The sequence below is a fragment of the Talpa europaea genome (genome assembly GCF_964194135.1).
Source record: "Talpa europaea genome assembly, chromosome: 2".
Classification (NCBI taxonomy): domain Eukaryota; kingdom Metazoa; phylum Chordata; class Mammalia; order Eulipotyphla; family Talpidae; genus Talpa; species Talpa europaea.
The window spans coordinates 28,411,162-28,436,580 of NC_140068.1; the positions used below are offsets into that span (position 1 = coordinate 28,411,162).

At 31.7% G+C, this 25,419-nt stretch overlaps 1 protein-coding gene across 7 annotated transcripts in view; it reads left to right on the top strand.

The window, feature by feature from the left end:
* PTPRK (protein tyrosine phosphatase receptor type K) overlaps nt 1-25,419 on the top strand; it is a gene marked incomplete at both ends in the record, with an annotated part of 521,692 nt that overhangs the window by 321,165 nt on the left and 175,108 nt on the right. For all 7 annotated transcript variants that reach the window (XM_084227965.1, XM_084227961.1, XM_084227963.1 and 4 more), the window contains one exon: nt 324-617. In XM_084227965.1, the coding sequence (XP_084084091.1) occupies nt 324-617 (294 nt within the window). The remainder of the gene's footprint in view (nt 1-323; nt 618-25,419) is intronic.

The window sequence follows — 25,419 nt, forward strand, 5'->3', positions numbered from 1 at the left end:
GCCAAAATTTGTAATTTAGGCCATTCTTGTTCTAATTCTTAATCTTTGAATACCTTACCCACATCAAAGCTACATTTATTTATTTACTTAAAAATTTTCCTATATTTTAATTGTTCTATGTTTTTATTGAGGTAATCTTACAGTGTATGTGATTCAGATGTATTTGCTCTTTAAAAGAACAGTTCTCAGACCAATCATGTCCTATTTTTTAAATAAATATTTATTATGTACATAATATGTAAATTTGTTATTTTGTAAATAAATCTTTCATTATATATATCATAATTGAAAATTTAATCATATATTACATTTATCTCTCCTAGAACCACCGAGACCCATTGCCCCTCCCCAGCTGCTTGGCGTGGGACCTACGTATTTGCTGATTCAGTTAAATGCCAACTCCATCATCGGTGATGGCCCTATCATCCTGAAAGAAGTGGAATACCGGATGACATCAGGGTCCTGGACAGAAACCCATGCAGTCAATGCTCCAACTTATAAATTATGGCATTTAGATCCAGATACAGAATATGAGATCCGTGTTCTACTTACCAGACCCGGTGAAGGTGGGACAGGGCTCCCTGGACCTCCGCTTATCACCAGAACCAAATGTGCAGGTAGGATTGAATAGCACACTATTCTATTTTTTGAAGAAATCTAATCCTAAGACATGATGTATTAACAAAATTATACGTTCGGTTATTTGTGATATAGCAAACACTATTCTAGGAGTTCAGTGAATTTGGTAAGTTATCATCTAGATTATATCTTAATTTGACTGACTTAAAAGTGGTTTGTTTCTGTCATTATTTAAGATTTTGGATCCAATCTTTTCTTGCACAGTAATTTTGCTCAGTCTGCTTGTGTTCAGTCAAAAATCTCTGATAGATACATGTGAAAGTACTACCTAGAGAGAAAACCCTTGCAGTTTAAGCAAAAGTTGAATACCCTTCTACTATGTGGAAATTGTCTTCTTCAATAATTTTGGTATAGTTAGTGCAGAGGCCATATGTTATAATGCGTTAGGGACATAACTGCTGTTGAAAATAACCTGTTGTGAAGATTAACACAACTATTGATAACATGCTATAAAAATAGACTTTCTTTATATTCTTAAGGTTTTATTATTGCCTTCCCCATGCCTAAAACACAACGGTAACAATAACCAGCTTATGGGAAAAAAGGCTAAAAAAAGAATAAAAAGTAAAATAAAAAAAAGTAGAAATATACATGCTATATTCTTAATGTTCCATATTGTTATAATGGGAGAAAGTGTTAGCTATTTATTAAATGCACTGAAAAATTTAATCATCTAAGTTATTCTTGAAATGGGTTAATTTTTATTTAAAAGGACATTTTTAATCCATCCAGCATTATGTTAAAACACCTGCAGTGTAAGTACGTGTATCTCTGCCTCTTGAACATTTAATGATTTATGTTCTGAAAATTGAAAACTAATACTGTGGGTATCTATGAAAATGTAACTTCCTATAATATTTGTTTCTTGAATATCTCTTTAGCGTTTACAACATTCTGGTACTACACACCAAAAATGCTGGCCTGAAATCCAAGCAAACCTGTTCAATTTCCTGATACACAATCATCCTTAAATATTTTTTAATCTCATTCTGTTTTTATCTTTTAGATTTTATATGTTAGTGTATTTTTATATATTGATATTGAGAGATTCCCACTACTAGAACGTTAGTAGTGGAAATCATTAGTCTAGAATCATTAGTCTGACAATAGAATACACTAACTTGCCATTTGGTATCATACATTTATCCTGTGAGTGAAAACCAGCCAGGTAAGTCTCCCTGCCTAAGCCTAAGTCATACAAGTTGCTTTCCAAATTTTCTATACTGTTTATTTCTTTCTTATGTGTTAACATAATAACTACTTATTGGAGAAAAAAGAGAAGTTCACCACCTCAACTAGTCAAAGAAATAATTTAAGGAGACTACCTTTCCCCTTACTCTTAATGTAGATAATTTTATACAAATTAAAATAATGTCAATTTATTATTCCAGTGGTCTTCCTCTTGACTTCCTGTCCCCAAATTTTTTTTAAACATCTTGCTAGGCTTCTTATTTTTAATTTCATCAAATAGGCCATTAAAAGTTAGCAGCACCACACACAGTGTTGTTAGTATAGTGTAATTTTTTTTTTAACCTGGGAATTATTTGAAATTTGTCATTAGTGTGAGGGCCAGTGGAAATTGCAGTAAATAAAATTATGTTTTAAATCTAGCCAGGCTGTATAAAGTTGATGAAAACAACATGTTAATTATCATTGATTTCTCCCTATTGAAAACTTATGTTCAAGAATGCATATTGAACTGTACTAAGTAAAAATATAAATATAAAGTGCTTAAAGGTATTTTATTTTGAGAATAACCTTATGTTTGTGGGAGGGGATTGAGTAAAAATAACTTACACTCAAAGCTGTTTTTAAATTTATAAATGTCCTGACATTTTCGAATTATATTGGTCTTTTTTTTCTGGTTCTTTATTTGAGCAACATTTAATTTGTGTGCTAAGTGATATAAAATCATTTCAAGCTCCCACTTGTAGTTTTACTTCTAACTCTATAATGCTTGTTGTTAAAACTATTTTTCACATGTTGTAAGTTTCTTTTGTATTTTTATTAATTTGTTCTCATAAGGTATGTTTAATATAGTTTTTATGGTTAAAAAGACATGCTTATATACTTGATTTTCAAGTGCATTGTAATTTGGGATTGACTGTGGTTACTGTTTTATTAGGAATATCTAATAATCTTGATCTATTATTACAAAAGGAGAAAAGGAGGAGGGAAAGCTTATGAAAGTGTATATAGTGTCTCACTCGTAGCAGGAATCTAGAAAACTTAAATAAGGGACCAGGAAAAAAGAATAACTGTAAGAAAGAAAATATCAAAATCAACAAACAACTATGAACCAGAGACACTCTATGGAGGGTGGGGGCGGGGTAAGGAGGGATTGGGGTCAAAATAAAGGGTTGTAATTGTATGGGGAATATAAAAATAAAATTTAAATAAAAAATGACAATTAAAAAAGTGTATATAGTGTCAATTTTTAAAAATCTCTAAAAGGCAGTAATTTAATATAACAAATATACATTGTATATCTTAGAGATTCAGTATTGGTTTAAATTATGATATCTCTGTACTTCCTCTGTTCAAGGTCCACATCCCTTTTCCCTAATTTGAGATTTTTCAGGCTTTATCAGCACCATCACTAACCTCAATTTGCCATCTTGTAGCAACAAAATAAAGCAAAACTTATGCTATAATATTTAGTACATTTTTCAAAAATCTAAAATTTCTACATAATCCAGTGAAACTGATTGCTTTGAGAGTCCTTCCTCACCCCACATAACCTTGGGAAGTTCCCATCTAATTCCATTATTTGGACAAGCCTTGAATTTTAGTCCTACAGACAATTCCATTAATTGGGAGAATGCCACACTGTTTTGTAGTTTTTGCCCTTTAATATCATCTAGTTGCATATTATTGGCATAAAGTGGGTCTTTTAAAACAAACTGTATGTTGGGTCACCAGTAGACCTTAAAAATAAGTATAAAAACTTAGCTACATGTATATGTATATCTCTCTGTCTGGTATCAATCTCTGATGAATTTCTTGCAAATAGAAAGTAATTATGATTACTTTATGCCTCTTAAAAATTCTTATTTTTGTATATCACAGATTAACAACTGTTGCTTTATAATCATAATCATATATGAAATGAATCCTGATATTTTATTTTCGTACTAGTTCCATGAGTTACGTATCTTTTTATACCAGTTTTATGTCTGGTATAAAACTGGTGACTCATGTAAAGATTCAGGTGACTCATGTAAAGTCAGAGGATAAGGTATCTGGGATTCAAACTAATTTTGTGGTTCTTGGAAAGTCAGACTTTTTCCCCCCTTCTATGGTAGTATAGCATAAATTAATAAAAATACAACAGGTAAAATCTGTGAGGTATTTTTAACAATATCTACATGGGTAATGCACTCCTTGAGAAAACATAGCTTAACATTCGCAATTTCACTTTTATTGGAAGCACAGTTGATACTTAACACTGAAATATGTGCAGTTTGAATTATTATAAATAGTTAACAAATATAAAAACTGTTTTACTTTGTCCGTTTTTGAAAATGTCCTGCCTAGTTGCCAAAGCTATTTTTTGTTTTCTTTGTGAAGTACATTGAAATCATTTAGTTAGTGCAATTTGCTTGTTTCAGGGTCTCTCAAAGTTAGAAGAGGTAGTAATTACAGCCTCTGGTGACTGTTGCCACCTACGCTTGAGTCATGCCTCTCCATGCACCTGAGTGCCATGATTATTTCACTGTTAGCTTAGAGCCTGACCCATACTATTGTCCACACATTGCTTTTTCAGGTATTTTATAAATTTTAAAAAAGATATAAGTATGAAGTTGTCTTAAATGCGAAAACTCCATTGAACAATCAAAGGAAGTATGCTTGTGTGTTTTTTTTTTTCCCTTTGTTCTTTATTCTTTTCTTTCTTTCTTTTTTTTTTTGCCATGTGTCTTATTTCCTATGGGTATACCATCTGGCATTGAAGCTAAGAAATTCAGTTTCTCTTATTAAATGGAAATAAAATATGCCATCATCAGAAACTGTCTGCATTGAATGCTTTGGCAATTGCACGTTAAAATTGCTCTTTAAATTGCCTGCTGCTTCTGGGTAAACCATTGTAACAGTGCTTCATGATTAACTGGTATTTTAGCAGAATCCTCCTCATAGGGCAGGTCAATAGTTCAGGGTGTCCAGAACATAATATATTTATACAATTGGGAAAAATATTCTATATTCTTCTATTGAAGTTCAGTGTTCTTGGCAATTTTCAGTGAAACATATAGATGTATGAAGCATTGAACAGGAGAGTGTCATTTTAAATGTAAACATTTACTAAAAATGCAATTTTTTTCTTTCCAAAATCCAGAGTAGGGGGAAAAATAATTAAAACTACTCATGCAAATGCCAGAAACCACAAGGTGAGGAATTAAAATTTGGCTTTTTTGCTGCACTTTCATCAACAAAATGGAATCATATTGATTTTTAGTGTGGTATAAGATAGTTATCAGTCAGAAAGACTAGTTAACATTGAAACAGCCTAGAGGTTAAAACAATACAGACAAGTCTTCTATGGATTGATGTGTTTAACACTGTGAGGATGATGTATTAAATAAAGACTCTAAGTTAAAGACATAAATTGAAGGCTCAGCTCAATGCTTATTTAAAATATTTTGAAAGCCATTAATTTTTTATTGGCCTTATGTGGCTTTTTTCCAACTTTTAAGATGTTGGCTTTTGGTATATAGTGCTTATTCATTTCATGTATCATCTTTAACAGGAATTTTAAAAGATGATATTTTACACAGAATATACCTATAAAAAAGTATCAAAAATCTTATAAAAAGTAATAAAAAACAGTTGAATTTTCTTCCTTTTTAGATCTTTTTTAGTGAATAATAAACTGATTTTGTTTTTCAAATTCTGTAAAGAATCTTTTAACTTTAAAGACATTTATTCTGAAAAACTTTTGTTTCTCTCATAATAGCACACACAGGTTTAAGTACAGGGTCTTAAAAGTTACACAAGCAATGCATTACACTCAAACACATAATAGTCACCAGGGACAGACCTATAAACAAAGAATCAAATGTAAAGTAATATGAATTTAGAAGAATAAGTTGTTCTTCAAGGGACATTTTCAGAGAAATTTTCACCAGGAAATGATGCTTTTGAAAAGAATCTTAAAATTTGCCATTAATTTTTTAAGTCAAAAAAGTGTAAAATAATTTGAAAAACAAGAGGACCCCATGTTTATACTATTTGTATTTTTAAAAATTAATATTCTTTTGTTTATAAGTATATATATCCTTGAGGTAACATTTTTATAAACATTGCTGTCTGTTTATATTGTTTTTATACATTGTATTTTATTGATGTCTTTTGGGTTCTGAAAATATATGGAGTCCTGATTAACTCTGGGCTGATACAGCATCTGGGCTGGCGAGTAGAAGGAGGCTCTATCTAACAAGATCAAACTGTTATTCTGTTGTTTTAAGAAGCTGACCAACTACTAGATTTGCTTCTAGAAAGATCATCCCATCTCTCTGGAAGATGAGTAAGAGTTAAGAAAAGACTGACGAAAGAGAGACCATGAGAACATTATTGAAATAAATAAAAAAATGCAATCTACAAACTTCAAACTATAACAAGTTTCTGTCACTTTAGATCAGAAACAGGAAATTTATGAATTCCTGGAAAATATTCTCATTCCTAGTAATCAAGGAAATTCCTTTTGCCAAAGCCATTTTAGGCTTTTTATAGATAACCTAATTCATTTTCAAATATATCAGTTACCTGCTGTCATTAATTTACATGCAAAATCTGTAATATAAGCCATTTTAATGAAGAAAATTATGAGAGATTAGAGAGAAATTTAAGAGCTAATGTGTATTAAACAAGATTATTTCATCAATTTTATTGAATCAAAGTTGCATAGATTGTCATACTTAAGACTGCAGGAGATACACCAATAATAAGATAGGATTCCTACTCTTCAGGAACTGACAGACTAGTGTTAGCACCATAATCAAAATATAAACATAATCAGTGCTATAATAATAAGTACTCTGGAAATCTAGTGATGAGAGGGATAGTGTCTCACCAAAATCCCTGATTCCTTAATTCTGAAATAATACACAAAACTATGTGCAGCCTGTAGTGACCATAAGTATGATTTGCCTTGTTTCTTACTTTCTCCCAAAATATAGTGAAACTGTATGCACAGATGGAGGTATTGAATGGAAAATATAATTCACAGCTTATTTAAATTACTAAACCAATTTGTTTGGTTGGTTTTAATTCTGTATAGCCCATAAATTATAGAATTGTTATTTTGAACTTTCAGAGAGAATACATACCCACATACATACATACATGCGAGCGATGCCAGTTTAAGAGTCATAAAAGTCCACCAAATAAGAAATTTTCTTTCCATGCATACATACACACACACACACACACACACACACACACACACACACACACACACACATATATATATATATATATATATATATATATATATATATATTTTAACCACAGACAGCAGATGTACAGGTAACTATATCTGCAGTCCTGGTCTCTTTCCTTGTAGGATACATCATTAGTTAATAACTAAGGGAGTTGAGTTGCTTTCTGCTTAAAATTGTCTGACTTACCTTATTCCTAAAAAGCATTTAGTGACCAGTGAAAGTTACACTGTATTTATTTATCCATAGTTCTCTACCACATGCTGAGTCTATTACTAGCACCATTAAACTCTTTTTATTGACTTCATTTGCTTTTATTGAATTTTATTTATATAATAAAGTTGACATGTGGAAATGATTTCAGTGATGCTTATCAGTCCAATGAGATGTCCTGGATTTCCCCTCCAGTTCTAGCTCTTGTATTTGATATTAGGAAGTAGAAGTAAAGCTAAAATGATATATTAAAAACAGAAGGTTGACTGTAGAAGAAAATGCCCTAGGTAGAACTAAAAAATTACAAATCCACAGATCAGACTTTGAGATGTATTAATTATGCACACAGACTCAAGAGACTCAGCTTGTCTGCTTCAGACCTCTCTTTGTTGGTGCTTTTGTGGTCACACTTGTGCAGACTTGCTTTTGATTTTCTTTTTTACCCAGAGAATCTACCTCTGCTTTTTTTTACTCCTTGTTTATTTCCTCATTTTAATTTATTTTCTTTGCTTTGGAATAAGAAGGCATATTCCTAAATTGGACTCTGGTCAAGAATAAACAACAACAAAAAAATGTAGTCGTATTTTCTCAGGCAGGAGGGATACATCTTAATAATTATTTTTGGACTCACTTATTCAGACCTTTCCTAGTTATAATTAGCATTTTTGGAGAATATTGGTCACTCTGTATTTTACTGACTGGAAAAAAAATTGACTTTGTAATGATGTAGCTTGCTATTTTTATCATTTGACTTAATTAATTCTGAAGATGGGATCATCAGCTTAGTATCTCACTTCCTGGTCTTTACTGCCTTCCTACAAAAATGGCCTATTATAAATAATACTTGATATAGTGATGACTTTTCATCCTCTTTCTTCTCCAACCAGTATATAAAATGCAGAGGGGAAAAAACAGAGTCAAAGGAAAGAAATAAATGTGTGAATTCCAATCATGAGTGTAAGTTATATTGGGTGAACACAATAGAAAATGAACATGAAAGTGCAGAAATTCATGTCTTTCATGTCACCCTGAGTAAGATCTATGCAAATTCAGCTGTTACTACATATGATGTGGTCTAGAAATTATTGAGTAATGTCCATTTTAGTTGTCTCATCAAAATCGTCTGATTAAGTTTTGAGTTTATACAACTCTTCTTTCATTCTTTGGTTTTGTTACTGTTGCCCATTTCTATATAGTCTGTCACAATAAAGGAAAAATAGTCAAGTAGAATATAATTATTTTTACCTCTTTATTTTCAAACTGCTACTACATTCTACCTTAGCTATCCACCTCTCAAAGTATACAACCATCATATATTTTGAACTAATGTTGTATGTGGATCTGTGGTAATTTGTATTCAAAACATTTTGTAAGTGTGAGTATATATATACATACACACACATACATATGTATGTATGTTTGTATATGCACACATACATATTTTAGGTTTTCCCTTTAACAGTAAGATAAATAATATTGGTGCCAATTTATATTTATATTATTGATTTAATTTATATTTATTAATATAAATTTATATTTATACTCCTTTAAGAGTCCCTGAAATGCTGATTCAAGGTTGAGAGTAACATTTATGGGACATCACTAATTCTTTTTCTTTAGATAATGTCTTTCTTTGCTAATCTTCCTCCTCTAAGATAGACATTGCAGTAAGTATATGAATGGATGTCTAGTTTTGAAATATAATGGCAATGATATTTGATAAGGCTTAAGTTTAATACCAGAAATACTATCTTAAATTGCTATTTTATAATTTTTATGATGACATTTTAAAACACAATGCTTTTGAGAAAAGCCTAATATCACATAAAACCCAATTAATATATTGTTGATTTTGTGACTTTTGGATAAGTATATTGGAACCCACTGGTAATTTAAGAACTATAAAAGATGATAGTAATAGCTGTTCTTTCAACAGGATGATGAACCCTTGATGTGACATCATGAAATGCAGTAGTCTGTAGATATAAAACTTTGTCCTTTTTAAACAAAAGCAGTCTTTTTAAATGAGATTATTAATACAGATTCAATGGATTAGTCCAGTAGTCCTGTTTTCCTTGATGACTTAGTCAATGAATTTTGAATTCCTACCAGGCATGGTACATTTGGGTATATAGTTGAGAAGAAGAGAAATTCTCATTTCTCTTTGTTTACGAAAGTAAAATTAGCAGGTATCTTAGTTGACATGTAGATTCCTTTCCAACAAATGGCAATGTAGGAACTGATGCAGCATTTTATTTAATTTCACTCACATAATTTTTTTCCCCCATATTGACATTTCGCATAACTTACATCAGTAGAATACACAACTCTGCTTTATTTTAGAAGCGAAAGGGATGGAAGCTTTTCTTTGAATTCCCCTTCCAGCTGATTTTGGCTATTCATAACTTCTACTTCCTCTTCACTTCTTGCTAACTCTCCACCAATTAAAACAACTCATTTTTCAAGGCTAACCTCAATCAATGAACCAATTACTTTGGGAAAAGAGCAGCTTATTGAAGTAAACTAATATTCGATTTTTCTGCTTAATTAAACCTATTTAAGATTTCTTTTACAATTTTGCAGTCCATTTTAGGAAGCTGGAAACTACCTTAAGAATTATTTTACTGAGTAATACTAAAGCAGAATTATTTCAGAGTCCCTTAACTTGTTTTTCCTTTCTCTCCTCTGGTGAGTTCTGCAGCATATTTTTTGCGTGCATTGTGTCTGTAATTGCTCTCGAATAGCTCCACTATGCTTAGGGAAAGAAATGCACTGTTCCTAAGTTTATTTTTTTTTTCAATGTTCCTTTCTGGAAGTTCCAGATTCTGTAAAGACTGTGTCAAATTTACAAATAGTTATTTTTAAATTATATGTGGTAAAGCATTACACTAAATTTAATTAGTAGAATTTTTGAAAAACACTTAAAATGCTACAATGTTAGTGCAGCTATTGATATTTTCGTCAGTGCAGTATTTTTTCTATACCTATGGCTTTTTATAAATTGTGGATTTAAGGTATATAGAACTTAACATTATGCATATTTTACTTGCCATCATATCAACACATTTCCTATTTTTTTTCTCATCTTTAATGATTGCCTAATATTTTATTGAATGGATATACTAGAATTTCCTTAACCATTCTTATAGCACAAAGAGTTTGGACTAATTGCATAATTGACTATTGTACGTGCCACAATGAGGATTATGCATATTTATTTTTTTTTTCTACATGACATTCTTGACATGCCCTATAAAATTAAACTTAGGTTTATATCAATTCACATTACTGGTAGTACCAGGAAGGACTTTCATGCAGTCATGCAGTTTTAGTGTGAGAAAGTACTTTATAATTAATCAAGACCATCTTTCCCATTTATCACCATTCTGAATACCTGATGAGTAATGAAGTGATTTAGTTAGTATCAAACAGGTATTTGATTGCTGAAGCCAAGACTGTCCTTCATACTGCATTTACTTGTTTTCTTTTACATAAGTATCTTTAGTGTCAGGTATTCTAAGAGGAAAACTTTACTCTGTAGCCGCTCAAAATCTGGGGAATCTTGCTCATAGTTGTCCATGTGTGTTGATTATTTATATCAAGCACTGAGTTAAACTCTGAGATGCAAATCCAGGCTGCTTGAGCACATTTCTGTGATTAGCTGCCTACAGAGGCTTGGAGATAGACAAGGAGTTAAATAACTAGTCCAATAAGCAGTATTACACATGTGCTATCCATTCTATGGGAGCACTAAGGAGCCTTGAAATATAACTAGAATTTTATCAAGCACCAAAACATTAGAATTGGAAGTTATTAAGTAAGGTTCATGAGTCAGTAAAATGTAGGTTCAAATCTTGTTCTACTATAGTACTGGGCTAATGTTCCATCTCTTCATCTGTAATAATTGAACCGGCTCAGTTTTGTACTTGTGATAAGCAGGGTTATGCTACGCTTAAAATAGATTATTAAATTTTCAGGAATCTGGAAGTTAGTTATTAAATATTATTAAACTGTAAATTATGCAGACTTAATATTTATCAATTATGTATTTTTTAAAAATGATGCATACATAAAACTTCCTAATTATTTTAATATATTGAACCATTATATTTGTGAGGCAATTTATATATATATATTACATGTATGTTGGATATACTTTGTAATAATATACCAATGTTTATCTCTTTCTTATTCTGTCCTGGGAAGCTTAAAAAACTGTGAGAATATGACAGCATGGAAATAGGCAAATGCTGAAACACAGGTTATTTTTTTTTCTCCTTAACACCTTTTCTTTTATTTTGGAGCCTAAAACATGTTAACATGTAACATTTTCCTTCACACCACTGATGATAATTCATGAAAAGTTCTTAATTAATACCTAAGAAGCCCATAGTAAATATTAGCCATTACAGCATTGTAAATTATTTCATCAAAAACAACTTCTGTAATATTTTAAAAAATAAATATAGAGCAAAGTATTATACAGTGAACATCCATTTATTCACCAATATAATTTACCTTACACTATATTTGCAATTTCACATATCTATCCACCAGCCCATCTAACTTTTTTAATAATTCATTAATATATTTTGTGCAATAGCTATTTTTAGTAATTATTAGTTTGAAAGTTTTTCATTAGAATGTTTAGAATGATTTCTTCTTTCAAAATAATTCTCTAGTGGTAGTTTAGGAAGAGGATTGAGAGGAGATTTCAGGGAGATTAGAAGGCTGCTACATCAGTCTAAGCAAAAATTGATCAGTGCTTGAACTGAAGCAGTAGAGATAAGAATTCCAATGAAGAGGCAGAGGTGAAAGAGATTTGAGAGGTGCAATCAGAGTTTTGTGACATTGGAAGTGAATTTAGGCTTGAAAAATTAAAGTGTAGGGACAGGTTTTAACTTGAAAGGTTTCAAACATTAGGGGAAGTGTTTAAAAGAAAGTTGCTATGTTTAGTTTAACAAATAAGATATTGGGAAGGCAATTATATTCATGTGTCCACAGTTCAATAGGGAGGGGAGACCTCAGGATACACATAGGTGGTTATCATCACCATTTTTTATGGTGCCAGAGTTTTGGGTATGCTGTGATTACTTTGAATTAGAAATTCAAGTTAGTGTCATTGATCCACTTTTTAAAAATGATCATCTTTGGGAAGTTGGTTTTTACTGTATGCAGTAGGATCTTATATGAGCTATTCAGACTAGTGAAACTTAATGTTTTCACACAGAAACAACTTTGACGTATATAATGGTGGTTTTATTTATACACATACGTTGAACATGTTCAGTATATGCTTTATAAAGACAAATTAGTTTGTCATATTGTGACACCAGTACCTGCATTTTAAGTGTTCCTAAAAAGATTCAGTGTTGGTTTTACCAGCCGATCCTAAGTGAACTTCAAGTAAACTGAAGTCTGTTTACTGTGCTTCCGTCTTCTTTCACATTTTGCTTTCTTTCTCCATCTTACCTTACCTTCAAAGACTCAGGGCACTCTAACCCATACATGTGCCCATCAGAATCCACATCAGAACATCAGAGGGTCCTGAGCATTTTGGTATCTTACTAGAATTTGAATTATAATGATTTTTTTTCGGCCTTTTATCAAATGCTGTAATTGAGAGTTTTGAAATGAAATACTATAATTAGTCTGAATCTTTAAACTATCCAATCAGAAATCTTTATTGGACAAACTTAAATATTTCAACTTTCTCAGGATTTCCACGAGAGCAAGGAAATAGAACATCTATCTCTATTTCTCTGAAGAGCAGAAAATGAGTGTTTCCATTCTGGAAGATTTAGTGGAATGTTCTCATAAACTAAAAGTAGGTCAGCAAGTCTGAGACTTTTATTATAAGAATTGCAGTACAAATATCAACTTAAGGAAATGACTCTACAATAGCCTATTATTAAAATAAAATCTTTAGAATTTTTTCTATTCATTCCTTAAGCTCTCTTTTAAGTCTTTGAATATATAATCTTTATTGTATGGGCAAATTAGAATTCTACTTTTTTTTGCTAATCAGTTTTTATTTCAGTTGCAATGTTTTTATAATTGCAATTTGGCAAATATTCAGTAAATCCTTTTTAAAGCTATGTTTAGTCAACTCAACTATTTAGTTGTTATAATTCACTAAAAACTTCTCAAAATACTTTCTGCAATTGGTTATGAATTCTTCTATTATCTTTTATGAGTTAATATCACTTCTAACTTGAAATTGGGTTTGAGAGTGACAGATATGAGCATTTGCTAAGCTCCTGAAAATATGTATCAATGGAAACATGTATGTATCTCTTGAAACAATAAAGTTAAAACTGAATAATATGACTATTAAATTTAAAATCAAAAATTGATCTGATGAAGAATTTTTCTCAGAATTACAATAAAAAAAAAAGAAGGCATAATTGCAGCTCTTAAATACACCAGCCACCAGACTCTAAATAATAGAGACGTATTCATGTGCCTGTGCATATCAGCAATGCATATCAGCATTGCTCCTTTATAACAGTATATATTTTAATTTTCATGGGACTAGGAAAGCACATGTTTTATAGTGGTTTTCAGCAAAGAATATTACATACATCTTTGGTTCAAAGTATATTCTCTGCTTCGATAAATGATATTTCAAGAGCTTAGAGTGAGAAATGTCTTGGCAGTATTACAAGTGCTTACCTTGAAAGGAAAGAAAAAAGGAGACATTTTCCATTACTACCTACTGTTAAGGGGTGCTTGCAATATATCCTAAACAACCTCATGCTTATGGCAGTAATCATGCACTGTCATTATGAGTAGCAATATGAAAGTTCAGTTCAATCTTTCGACAAATACTGCATCACTTCTGGCTTGGCAAATTTTTGTCACTCAAACTCTATTTGATTTCTAAGTAGGTTATGACACATTGACTGAAATGTTTTTGGATTAAATATTGAAGAAAGAAAAATTGACTTAAGGTGTTATTCTTTTTTCCATTTCCCTTTTCTCTTTCTATCTCACCATACCCTCACTTCTGCATATGTTCAGATTCATCTGACTTCCTTCTTCCTTTATAAACTTTACACCCACAATAAAGCCTTACAATGAAAGTGAATAAAGCCTTCCAAGGTAATGGGTAGTTTGCTTATTTATTTTCTACTGTTTTCTTCTCAACTGTGTGTTTGCAAATGTGTTCATGAGTATTAGGGCACAATGGAAGGGATTCACAAAATCTTTGCTTTCCTACTGGGTCAGGCTCTATTTTGAAAAGGACCTGTTACACAGTTTCTATAATCCTACTCTATTACAAGTGGTATGAAATATGAACATTCTTCCTTTCTGCTTGTCCGCTTTTATAGCTACACATTTTGAACTCCTAAAATGTCCTTTGTAGTCCTAAGGGTTTGTACGTAGTGGTCATTCTAATTTTTTCTTCCTTGCTTGTTACCTTTGGTACTCATGGAGAGGAAATGAAAGGTTTTATTATATTATTACTTTAAAAGATGACATGAATTATCAGTGCAATTCCCAAAGTGGCAATCCTAAGAAAGAGTTCATTTCTCTTATAACTTAGTGTTTGTATTTTAAATAAAGTAACTGAATTTAAATAGTTATGAAAGACAGTAAAAATGCTGTCTTTAGAAAATGCAGACCAAACCGAATATTTTTTTCCGGTCCCCCAGATAAGATTGCAAAAGCATTAACTTGTTTTTAGTCTCTTGTCTTTCTCAGTGCAGTGCAGTAGCCTATGCTGAGTAAAAGTATAGAAATGATTACAGATACTGCTATGAATATGGGCTGGTATAAATTAAATGCACATGTAGATATGAAGATGGAGGTATCTCCCCAATCGCTCACTTTTTTGTGATTCATCCTTCTCAGTATTCACCCACTGTTAAAGGCAGGATAAGCAATAGCCTTGCTCTGTTAGGTAGCATTAGTTGCATGAAGTTTTCACTCATTTGAGTTTCGGTAATTCAAAAATAAATTTTTACATGGGATGTTGAATTTAAAAAGGACCTTATATTTTAAAAATTTGTTCAAAGTCTAATTCCAATAAATTTTAATGAAGTAATATCTCAGTGTTAAAAAAAGACATGAAAATAATAAATAATAAATTCTATATATATATGTTTTTTTCTGTTCAATTTGAAAATAATGACATTTTCATGAAAAACAATGTAATATTCTTAAAACTTCTTAAACTTTTATTGATGTAGCATTGCATTATATCATTGTTGTTTAAAAATTAACATCTGTACACTCTACTTTATATTCACTATAGAAAGTTCACTTCTATCCTGCACCATATAATTGGTCCCTTTTACCCTTTTTCACCACTCCACTTCCCCCCTCCCTTCTGATAGCAACTGATTTGATCTTATTTTTGTTTATTTATTTCATTCATTTGTTTTCTTTATGGACCTCATATGAGTGATATCTGTCTCTGTCTTTCCTAAGCATAATCTTCTCTAGGTCCATTCATGTTGTTGCAAATGACAAAATTTCTTTCTTCTTCTTTTTTTAATATCTGAGTATTACACCCATCTTCTTTAGCCAATCATCTGTGAATGAGTACTTAGGTATTTCCCAATTCTTGGAAATTGCAAATAAATTGTTTCCATGCAAATAATGTTAATTACGTTTTTACTATTGAAATTGGATTATTTTTTTCTGATTGTGTATATATTTCTATGCCATTATGCTCATGGTGTTTTTCACTTATATTTATGTGTAAGGCATAGCAGATGATATGTCTCAGGTAAAACTTTGAGCTAACACCATAGAAATTCTTTTGTTAGTATTTTTTTTATAAAGATTGATTTATTTATGCATACAGGAGTGGGGTACAGGCCAGAGGTGTGGAGGTTGAGAGGATTCACTAGAGACAGAGTGGGAAATAGAAGAGGAGACTGACAGAAATACACTGCAGAAGGGAGCAGAGGGCAAGGCAGGAGAGATCTGCTGTGGCATACGGGTCACCTCCCTGGCTGGGCTGTGGATAGCTTTATAGTGCTGAGACTTAATCCCTTGTGCCACCAGGGAGGCCCAGTTAGCATTGTTGATTAATTTTAGGACACTGACCATTTATCCTGAAGTGGATATATTTTATTCCTAATTGTTGCCTGATGATATTGATAAGCCAAGTTATCATAGGTAACTGAAAACCCAGTAACAATGTTTACACCTTCTTCAAGAATAATTTGAAAGTATTTACTAAAACATTCAGTTTCTTAGAAGCATACATAAGGTGTCCTAGCGTTAAAAAATGGATGAACACAGGGGATTAGCTCTAAAAATATTTATGTCATAAAATCTGGTGTTATTAGAGAAGACAATATAGATCAGGCCCTGAATTTAATAGAGTATAAGCAAAATGTTTATCAACAATAACTACAATATATTATTGTTTATATTTAAACAGCTAGTGTTTACCAATTACTTATAGCATTGGAAGAACTACTCAGTATTTGACACATGGTTAACTATTTAATTATTGCAGTGGCCCAACAAAGTGGTCATTTTGTTGTATTTTATGCATGAGGAAAGGAAATCTCAGAAAAGTTAAGTATTTTGTCCCATTTCACACACCTCTATAGTTCTGGATATGAATCCAGATGCTTTTGATTCCAGATAGTCACTATCATATAGACAAAACTACAGTTTCCATAGGATTAAATACATCAGTTCGTTTAGAATAATATACTTTATCTGAATACTGAGGTTAAGAAAAATCTATCTTCTCTGGGGCTCAAGTTTGATTCAGAGATAAAATGGAGCCTGTCTAGAGGAATGTCTGTAATGCATATCCTTCAGGCAATCCTTGTGAATATCTCTTTGCTCTTTGTTGCTACCAAATTATCTTGTCTTAAGGCTATGAACAAATTGATTTTCTAAAAAGTGTGTCTCCTATGAACTGTTAATATTAAAGCCAAGAGGAAGACTAGCTGGTCAGAATTTTAGTAGCTTTGTGTCTTATCAAAATCTAGATGTTATACCCTTTTAGTATATAATTTCCATTAATTGTTAATAAATACTTAAATCTCATTTCTCGTACCATATGAATTTATAATAAATTTTATTTATTTTATTAAGGGAAAGATATACATGGAAGTTTATCTTAGTGAAGGAAATGTGAAATATTTTCTAAATTGATCTTGATCTCATTGGTTACATTTTTTTTTTTTTTACTTTCTTGTACATTTTGGATATGTTATGTATTATATAACCTTTTTAAAAAATTTATATTTACTTATTTTATTGTTATTTCCTAATTTCTTATAAATAAAGCATCTGTAATTTACAGAAGATAAGTCACTAGAATTCATAGCTATTTGTAAGCCAAATTTAACTTCAGTGTTATTTTTATTTTATATATTTTTTACGTAATTTTTTTTGGGGGGTTGTTGTTGTGGGACCCTCACCGGTGGCCGGGGATCGAACTGGCGCTGCAGAGGCTGCGGGCAGCCTCAAAACCGAGCGCTTAACTGCTGCGCCACCAGGAGAGGCCCCATTTTTCATTTTTGAACAAAAATTTTTAAAAATAAAGTTCTTGTCTCATAGTTATTATCAGTACCCATTAAGTTAGCTTGGTTTTTATATATAGTTGAAAATTGTAAGATAGTTAGAAAGTAGTATACAAATTAGAAGAAAACAAAATCACCCGCAAGTCCCACATGTAAAAGAAAACATTTTTAACTTTGGCTACAATTCATTTCATACATCTTTCTAAATGGGTGTAGAATATTTTTAAAAAATCATTAACTTTCGGCATGCTGAATCTAAAGCTAAATTTTGATTTTTAAATTTCTACTTAGTTTAATTATTTACTTAGTTATCCAAGTTTGAACATTTTATTTGGCCATCGGTTATTTGAATTTCTTTTTTAGTGAATTGTGGCAACTTAATTTTCATTTCTTTTTGCTTCATACTTCCTTCTTCAAACTTTAATTGTTTATAATTAGTTTTGTTTGTCTGAAATAAATTTGAAATTATGAAAAAATTTGTGTTCCTGTTTTTCTTCAGCATATTTCATTTTTATGTATATTATCTACCTTTTTTAAATGTTCCTTTTTGTTCTGGCTCTCCTCCCACCTTTAGCAATTTGTTAAGTGTTTTTAATCTTCCCCTGCTTCCCAACTGTAACTTGCTTTAAGCTTGTTAAAGGCAGGGTTTTTTTTTTTAAGATTTATTTATACAAGAACTGGGGTACAGGTCAGAGGCGCGGGAGGGTGAGAGAATTAACCAGAGAGAGCGGGGAGCAGAACAGGCAGACGGACCAAAGACATTGCTGAGGGGAGCAGCGGGTGAGGCAGGAGAGGTCTGCTGTGCCATGTGGGTTTTTCCCTGGCTGGCGGAGGATCAAACTCATGCTGCAGAGGCTGGGGACAGCTTCACAGCACAGCACTCTACCCGCTGCTCCACCAGGGAGGCCCTAAAGGCAGTTTTTATTATATGACATTAGCAAATCAGTTCATTATAGCTAATGATGAAAATACAAAAATTAACTTAAGGCCTAGATCTGTATTTAATAATGTTTTTAAAAAAAGGAATAGTAATTCTGTTGAATATTGTTACACCTCTGAATTTGAATGATCACCTTAGAGTATTTCCTGTATGTATCTTGAATGTCACATTAATGTTCCCTTCCACGTATCTTTTTTTTTTAATACATGGATGTTTGTGTATGTAGATGAGTTGCCATATAAGCTCCAGAGATGGCCAGACTAGGGTATGATATTAGTACATTTGGTTATAGGGTATCCTCCTTAATGTGGTAAGGAGTGAGGTATTTGTGCATGTGATAGGCTTGAGAGGTAAGGGAAGATGATGGAGGAGACTGAAAAATGTACCTCTGACAGAGATTTTTAACATCGACAAGTTTGACTTTAGTTCATGCCATTGAAGAACTCGTATATGAAATAAAATTATGTCTTATTTCCACTAATTCCAACTCTAATTTAGTCCTCCTTTAATTGTGTATCTAAGCTACAAATGATACTGTTAGTAATACAGATCACTTTGTCTTTAACAACCATCCAAATATTTCCATATCAGATGTTGTAGATAACTCAAAAAATCATTTACTGTTAGCATGGCCTTGAACTTCTTTGAAAACGCAATAGTTATTAGACCTACCTAAATTTAATGCATTAGCAAATTAACACATTTTTTACTGTACCACTTTTTTAAATAATACTAATTTTATTGAGATAATGTTGGTTTACAACACTGTTTATGGTTTAGAGGGGCATGTTTACACCTCATCAGATGTATTGTTACCAAACCACACCCATTATAATGTTAGGGATATTTCATTTAACTGGTTCCCAGTGCAATTCTCTGTATTTCATTCATGCATTTGTAAACTTTATTCTCTTGAGAAGAGAAGACTGGACTTCAGTAAACTGCTAAAGATAACCAGGGTGTAAACTTGTGTAAGAACCTTTGATATAAGTGATAAGCTGATTTAGTTTGCTTTTAACTTTCCTTCTTTTCGAAATATGACATCTCTCCATTTATTTTGTCATCAAGCTTTGAGAAATACATTTCTGATGAGTCATTTAATCATGTCTTTTTTATGAAATAAATGTTCCACATTTTATACTGAGATAAAAGAAAATTTGTAAATGTTTTTCTGTCTGTTCCAACCCAAAGACATTCCAAACATCCTAGTGAAGAAAAAGCAGAATAATTGCATTTGCAAAAATTTCTCTTTAAGAAAATGTGTTTTAATAAATTATGGCATAAAAACATTACGTACACTATTCCTAAATAGTCTGAGATTTCATTTTGAAGGTGAGAAATTATTCTAAGAGGAGTAAGTGTAACAGAAATAAATTAAGAATCACCTAAAATTGTGCTAACCACATAGAAAAGAAAACAAGGAAGTCTTTCAGTGTTGATGTTGGCATCAGTTTGTTCTCTGAGGTCTTGATCACTCTTTGTGAGGCTTCTGTGCAGCTCTGTTAATATTTTCAGCTTCTTGCAATTTATTTTTACTGCTCAATTTTCAACATTAATGCACCTTACCCAGATACATTTAATTGAAAAGAGTCAACACTTTCTGTTATTAATTGAACACATAAAGAGGTATTCGACTAATTCTTTAATTGAAATACAGCTTTCACCTAGCAATTGCCAATTATTTCAATACACTACTAGATCTATTGCTTTTACCTCAAGTTCTTTTTCTGTATGTGAAAAATATAAGACACATGTAGTATGTTAGCTATGCCCATATTGTGGCTTTGCCGCTACATACAGATATGGTCAAGTCTAAATAGCCTAATGTATTTTCTCTCCGTTTTCTTACAAACAAACTCATCCACAGATTAAGAGAACAAGATGAAATATAGTAAAATTAGAAAAAAATGTAAGACTTAGTTATTTGCTCATTGTATAACAGCATACATTTTTAGTCACACATAAAAGATTTTTGTCTTCAATAATATCAAAAATTAGTTAATCTACTTGTAAAACATAGTGGCTTTGCAATCTTACCTAATTGGTAATCATCAAAACTAATATCTCCACTAGGTTGTATAATAATGTATTTTCACTTGCTGTTATTTAAATGTCATCCCCATTTCCATTTTTGTAGTGCTGATGTTAACCTTGTGAGCTCTAAATTGTCTGAAAGTTAATGGTCTGTTATATGAGTATAATAGTTCTTAGTGAAAGAATATTAGATTATATTATGCAGTTTGAAATGTAACTTGATCTCTATCTCATAATCATAAATAATGACATAGTCTTGGTTGAAATTAAGGACATTTGTTTTTTCTGTTGATGCTCTACTTGGTATACTGAAGAATTTTTATTATTTTTCTTTTTCTCTTGATAGCATATTTACTTTTCTACAACACACCATGGTTTGGGGTGGGGGCAAGTGGAATAAGAAAATTAAAATGAACAAACCTTCTTAAAAGTACAGTGTTCTTTATAAACACCAAAATTTGAAAATCATTATATTAACATTGGTAGATTCAGAAGAATTATGTTCTGTCAGGACCAATTTATGCCCTTGTCAGACTTTGCAAGAATTTTATTTTTTTTTTTAATTTTGTAAGAGTTAAATTTGAATTGAAGCTAATGTAACTGACAAGGGGGAAATAGAAGCAATTGGCTTGCACTAAACAAGCTTGAATGGTTGTTAATGTGAATGACTTTCAGGCAGTGAATGTCAGAGAACAGTAGATTACTTTCTTTACCTCGGGCATTTTAAACCATCTCTTGTGGTAGACTGACATAATTTCTCTCCCTCTCTGTTGAAGCTGGGAAGCAAAGTAATTGGAGTCTGGTAATTTTGGCCTATGGCTGATGAAGATAAATCATAATGAACTATGGAATACACACTGACAATTCATGTAGGGCTACTTGAACATGAACTTTCAGTAATGCATTAATCAAATATTGTCTCTTCCTGATTTATATTCAAGAAAGCCCTGGAATGGTTAATTGTGAATGCAACTCTTTCATTGGTTATTTTTGACAAATTTTACTTGGCAAACAAAATGATTTCTAATTGTAAACTATTGTGTCCTTTAGAGCTTGGAGTCTTACTCCTTTTATCTTATCCATTGTGTATGACTTTTTAAAGCTGATGTATTGAATAAAAACTATTTGACTTTTGAAAATATATAGAAGGAAGAGAATTCAAGACTATTCTAGTCTTTTTTTATGACTATGCATGTATAAATCATCTTAACAGATTGAGGTGTAGTCACCTAAAATTATAGAAATAGAGAGTCTAAAGTTTTCTTCAATAGCTCATGTTAGAATTTGCTCAACTTGAATGTTTAGGGAATATTTTGTATTCAAAATATTTTATATGGCTGTAAATCCATATACTAATGTCATTTTCTAGACTTGAGTAATAAATTGCCAATGTTTTAATTGGATAATGTATTTGTTAGCAAAGTTCATATTTATTAATACTTATTTACTTTTAATACCTTGTATTTATTGATTTCAATCTGTTGTGCTAAGTATTCACTTACATTATTGTATTTAGTTCAATAATCAGATGAGTTTAAGTATTATCTCCAATGTAGATTTGAGAAAGTGGGGTTGAGGATAGGTAACCAATGTGGACAAGACACATGTCTAATAAAAAGTTGAGCTGATACTTAAATCCAGATTTTTCTGACTCAACTCTTTACCACTGAGAGGCACCAATCTTCATCCCCCTTGAGGGTGAAATTGCTCCCCTTAAGAATGAATGCAGTGCAGCTCTTTACCTTTTCATTGCATAAATGTATATTTCAGTCACTTCATATGAAAGATGTTTATTTGCTACAGCATGAGTTCAAAAAATAAGTAGCAATGACTGTCTTTTTCAAATCAAATGATCTTTTTGATGTTCTGAAACAAGAATGGTAATTTTGAAGAATTATGTAAATGCCAGGTCATAAGTGAAATTTAACACAGCAATATATTTTATACTATTGAAGAAAAACCTCAGGATATAAGTAAATTTAATCTGGTCTATTTTATCTATTCTATAGACCTGATACCAAATCATATGTTTATCTATAAACATTCCATTTTTACTATAAATCTATATCCCTCTGTGTTTTGACATCACAATCTATTGCCATAGAAATGATTGATACCCTACGTTTATTTTCCCGTCTTCACAGCAGGTTCATAAGGAGATTGTCAGGAAAAAGTTTCATTGGCACCAGTGGACATTTAAACATAATGTACCTCTTTATCTTCATGTTCATTTCTTTTAAAATACAAGTGTTACAAATTGCTTCTTTAGGAAGTATATAAACTTTGCTTTTTATTCTATGATTTCTTTACCCCCCCCAAAAAAAAACCTGTGTTAAGCCATCTTATAAGGAATTAAAAATGAGTTTTGTACAATTTTTAAAAAATTCATACTTTAAATATAAAATTAACTTGCAATCACTGTCTAAGAAACAGCAGTAATTAAACATATTAAACCATACTTTTTGCAAAAATACAGCAGTTAACAGTAAGTTTTGTAGGTAGGTTTTTATGTAAGAAACCAGACAATGATAGAAGTTACTTGGAACTTATATAGGTAGTCTCTGGAATGTTTCTCTTCTGAGACTTTGAGCTACTTAATTGGATCAAAAAGATGAAAAATGGAGTTTTGAAACATTATCAGACCTTTTTAGAGATATACTCAATTTTCAGTCATTCACATGGATGAAACTGACAGCTGAGGTTATCGGCTAACTTTCTATAATGTCCTCCACTTCTTTTTCGTGAAAGTTATTTTTTTTCTTTTCTGAATTTTGCCACCCTTCAGACCTAAGAAAGGCATTTCAGTAGTTTCTTTTGTCACCCAAAACTAATTTTGACCTCACTGATTGTGCCATTGTGAAGAAGTGCTAAATAGTAAATCAAGAGCAAAACATTCAAGTGAACATTAGAAATTATCACCCATGAGATGAAAGTGTTATCACCTCTTCACATTTTCCAGGTACATATAGAAAGAAGAATACTATATATCTAAGGGATAAAATTGAGGAATAATAGTTTTCAGTTCAAATGGAACAAAGAGCAAAGCTATAGGAATGACTACTTCATAAAGATCTGGGAAGAGTGAAAGGTATTCTGAAATGACCACTGTGCTAGTATGTTTTGAGTAACTCAAAGAGTCAATTGTTTGAGAATACTAGTGCTTCTTTTGGATTAAGATAAAGGGTAAAAATGAGAAATGAAAAATGGGAATTGGGAACAACATGTAGACCTGTAATTGAAATCCCAGTGATTTATTTTATTTTTATTTTTATTTATTTTTTAAAGATTTATTTATTGATTTATACATACATTCATACAAGCACTGGGTACAGTCAGAAGTGCGGGAGGGTGAGAGAATTCACCAGAGCCAGAGCAGGGAGCAGAGCAGGCAGAAGGACCGAAGTACACTGCTGAGAGGAGCAGCGGGCGGCAGGAGAGGTCTGCGCGCCATGTGGGACCCTCCTCCGGTGGCCGGGGAGCAGCCGGGGATAGAACCGGAGCCGCAGAGGCTGCGGAAAGCTTCGCAACCCAGCGCTCAACTGCTGCGCCACTGGGGAGGCCCCCCAGTGATTTATTTTAAATGTCCACGTGTCAGTGTCAAGCATTTGAAGATTTAAAATTAATGATTTATTTATTTATGTATACAAGAACTGGGGTACAGGCCAGAGGTGTAGGAGGTGAGAGGATTCCCCAGAGACAGAGTGGGGAGCAGAACAGACAGACTGACTGAAATACTCTTCTTAGGTGTGTGCAGCGTTCACTTTCCAGGGTAAATCCAACTGAGTGAATAATTTCTAGAGAGAGAGGCTGTTCAGGTAAGAAGTTTTCATTTTATCATGGATGCTTAAAAATTACTTTTGTGTAATTATATATAATGCTATTGGAAGAGAGAAAAAAACATTTATTCAAATGCTTGTGGAATGTTTGTGACCATTCACAAGCTACATAATTCCAAACAAATAATCAGATCCCTGATGTAGAAGTGTCGTTCTTAATAGTGCTTATGTTGTTTTTAAAGAAAATGTTTATTTCAAAATAATATATATCAATAAGTTGTAATGAAGAAAATATAATTCATATGTTTTAAGAAATAATAATAATATATTCCTTCAAGTCCTGAAGTACCTTCTCAGTTCAAAAGGAAAAGTGATAAAAGGTGTTCAAGATGCAATAATATTCAAGGGCTTTAAAGAGAATTCATGAAAAATCAATAGCCTCTGCCCATACATGAAAGCATAATAGTTCTCAAGCAGAGTCTAGAGCAACATTCTGTGATCAGACACATTAATATCGCTATAGAAAAAACATTGGGTAGTTAAAAGCTATAAACTCTCTCAATGTAGTTTAGAATTTGTATAAGTGACTACAGTCCTTTATTAATTCACAGAAATTCTAATAATAGCAGATGAGATCTTATTATCCCCATTTTAAAGATAAAGCAACTTAAACAAAGATGACTTAGGGACTTATACAGTGTCACACACTTATTAAAAGAAGGCATAGGGTTTAAACTGAGGAAACTGGCTCTACATTCTATATTCTGAACCATGGTTCTATACTGCATCTGACAAATCCTATACATTTATAAGATTGTTTTAAATAACAGCAATATTATAATACCTGTTGTTGTTGCTAATTGATATTAAGTAAATCTATT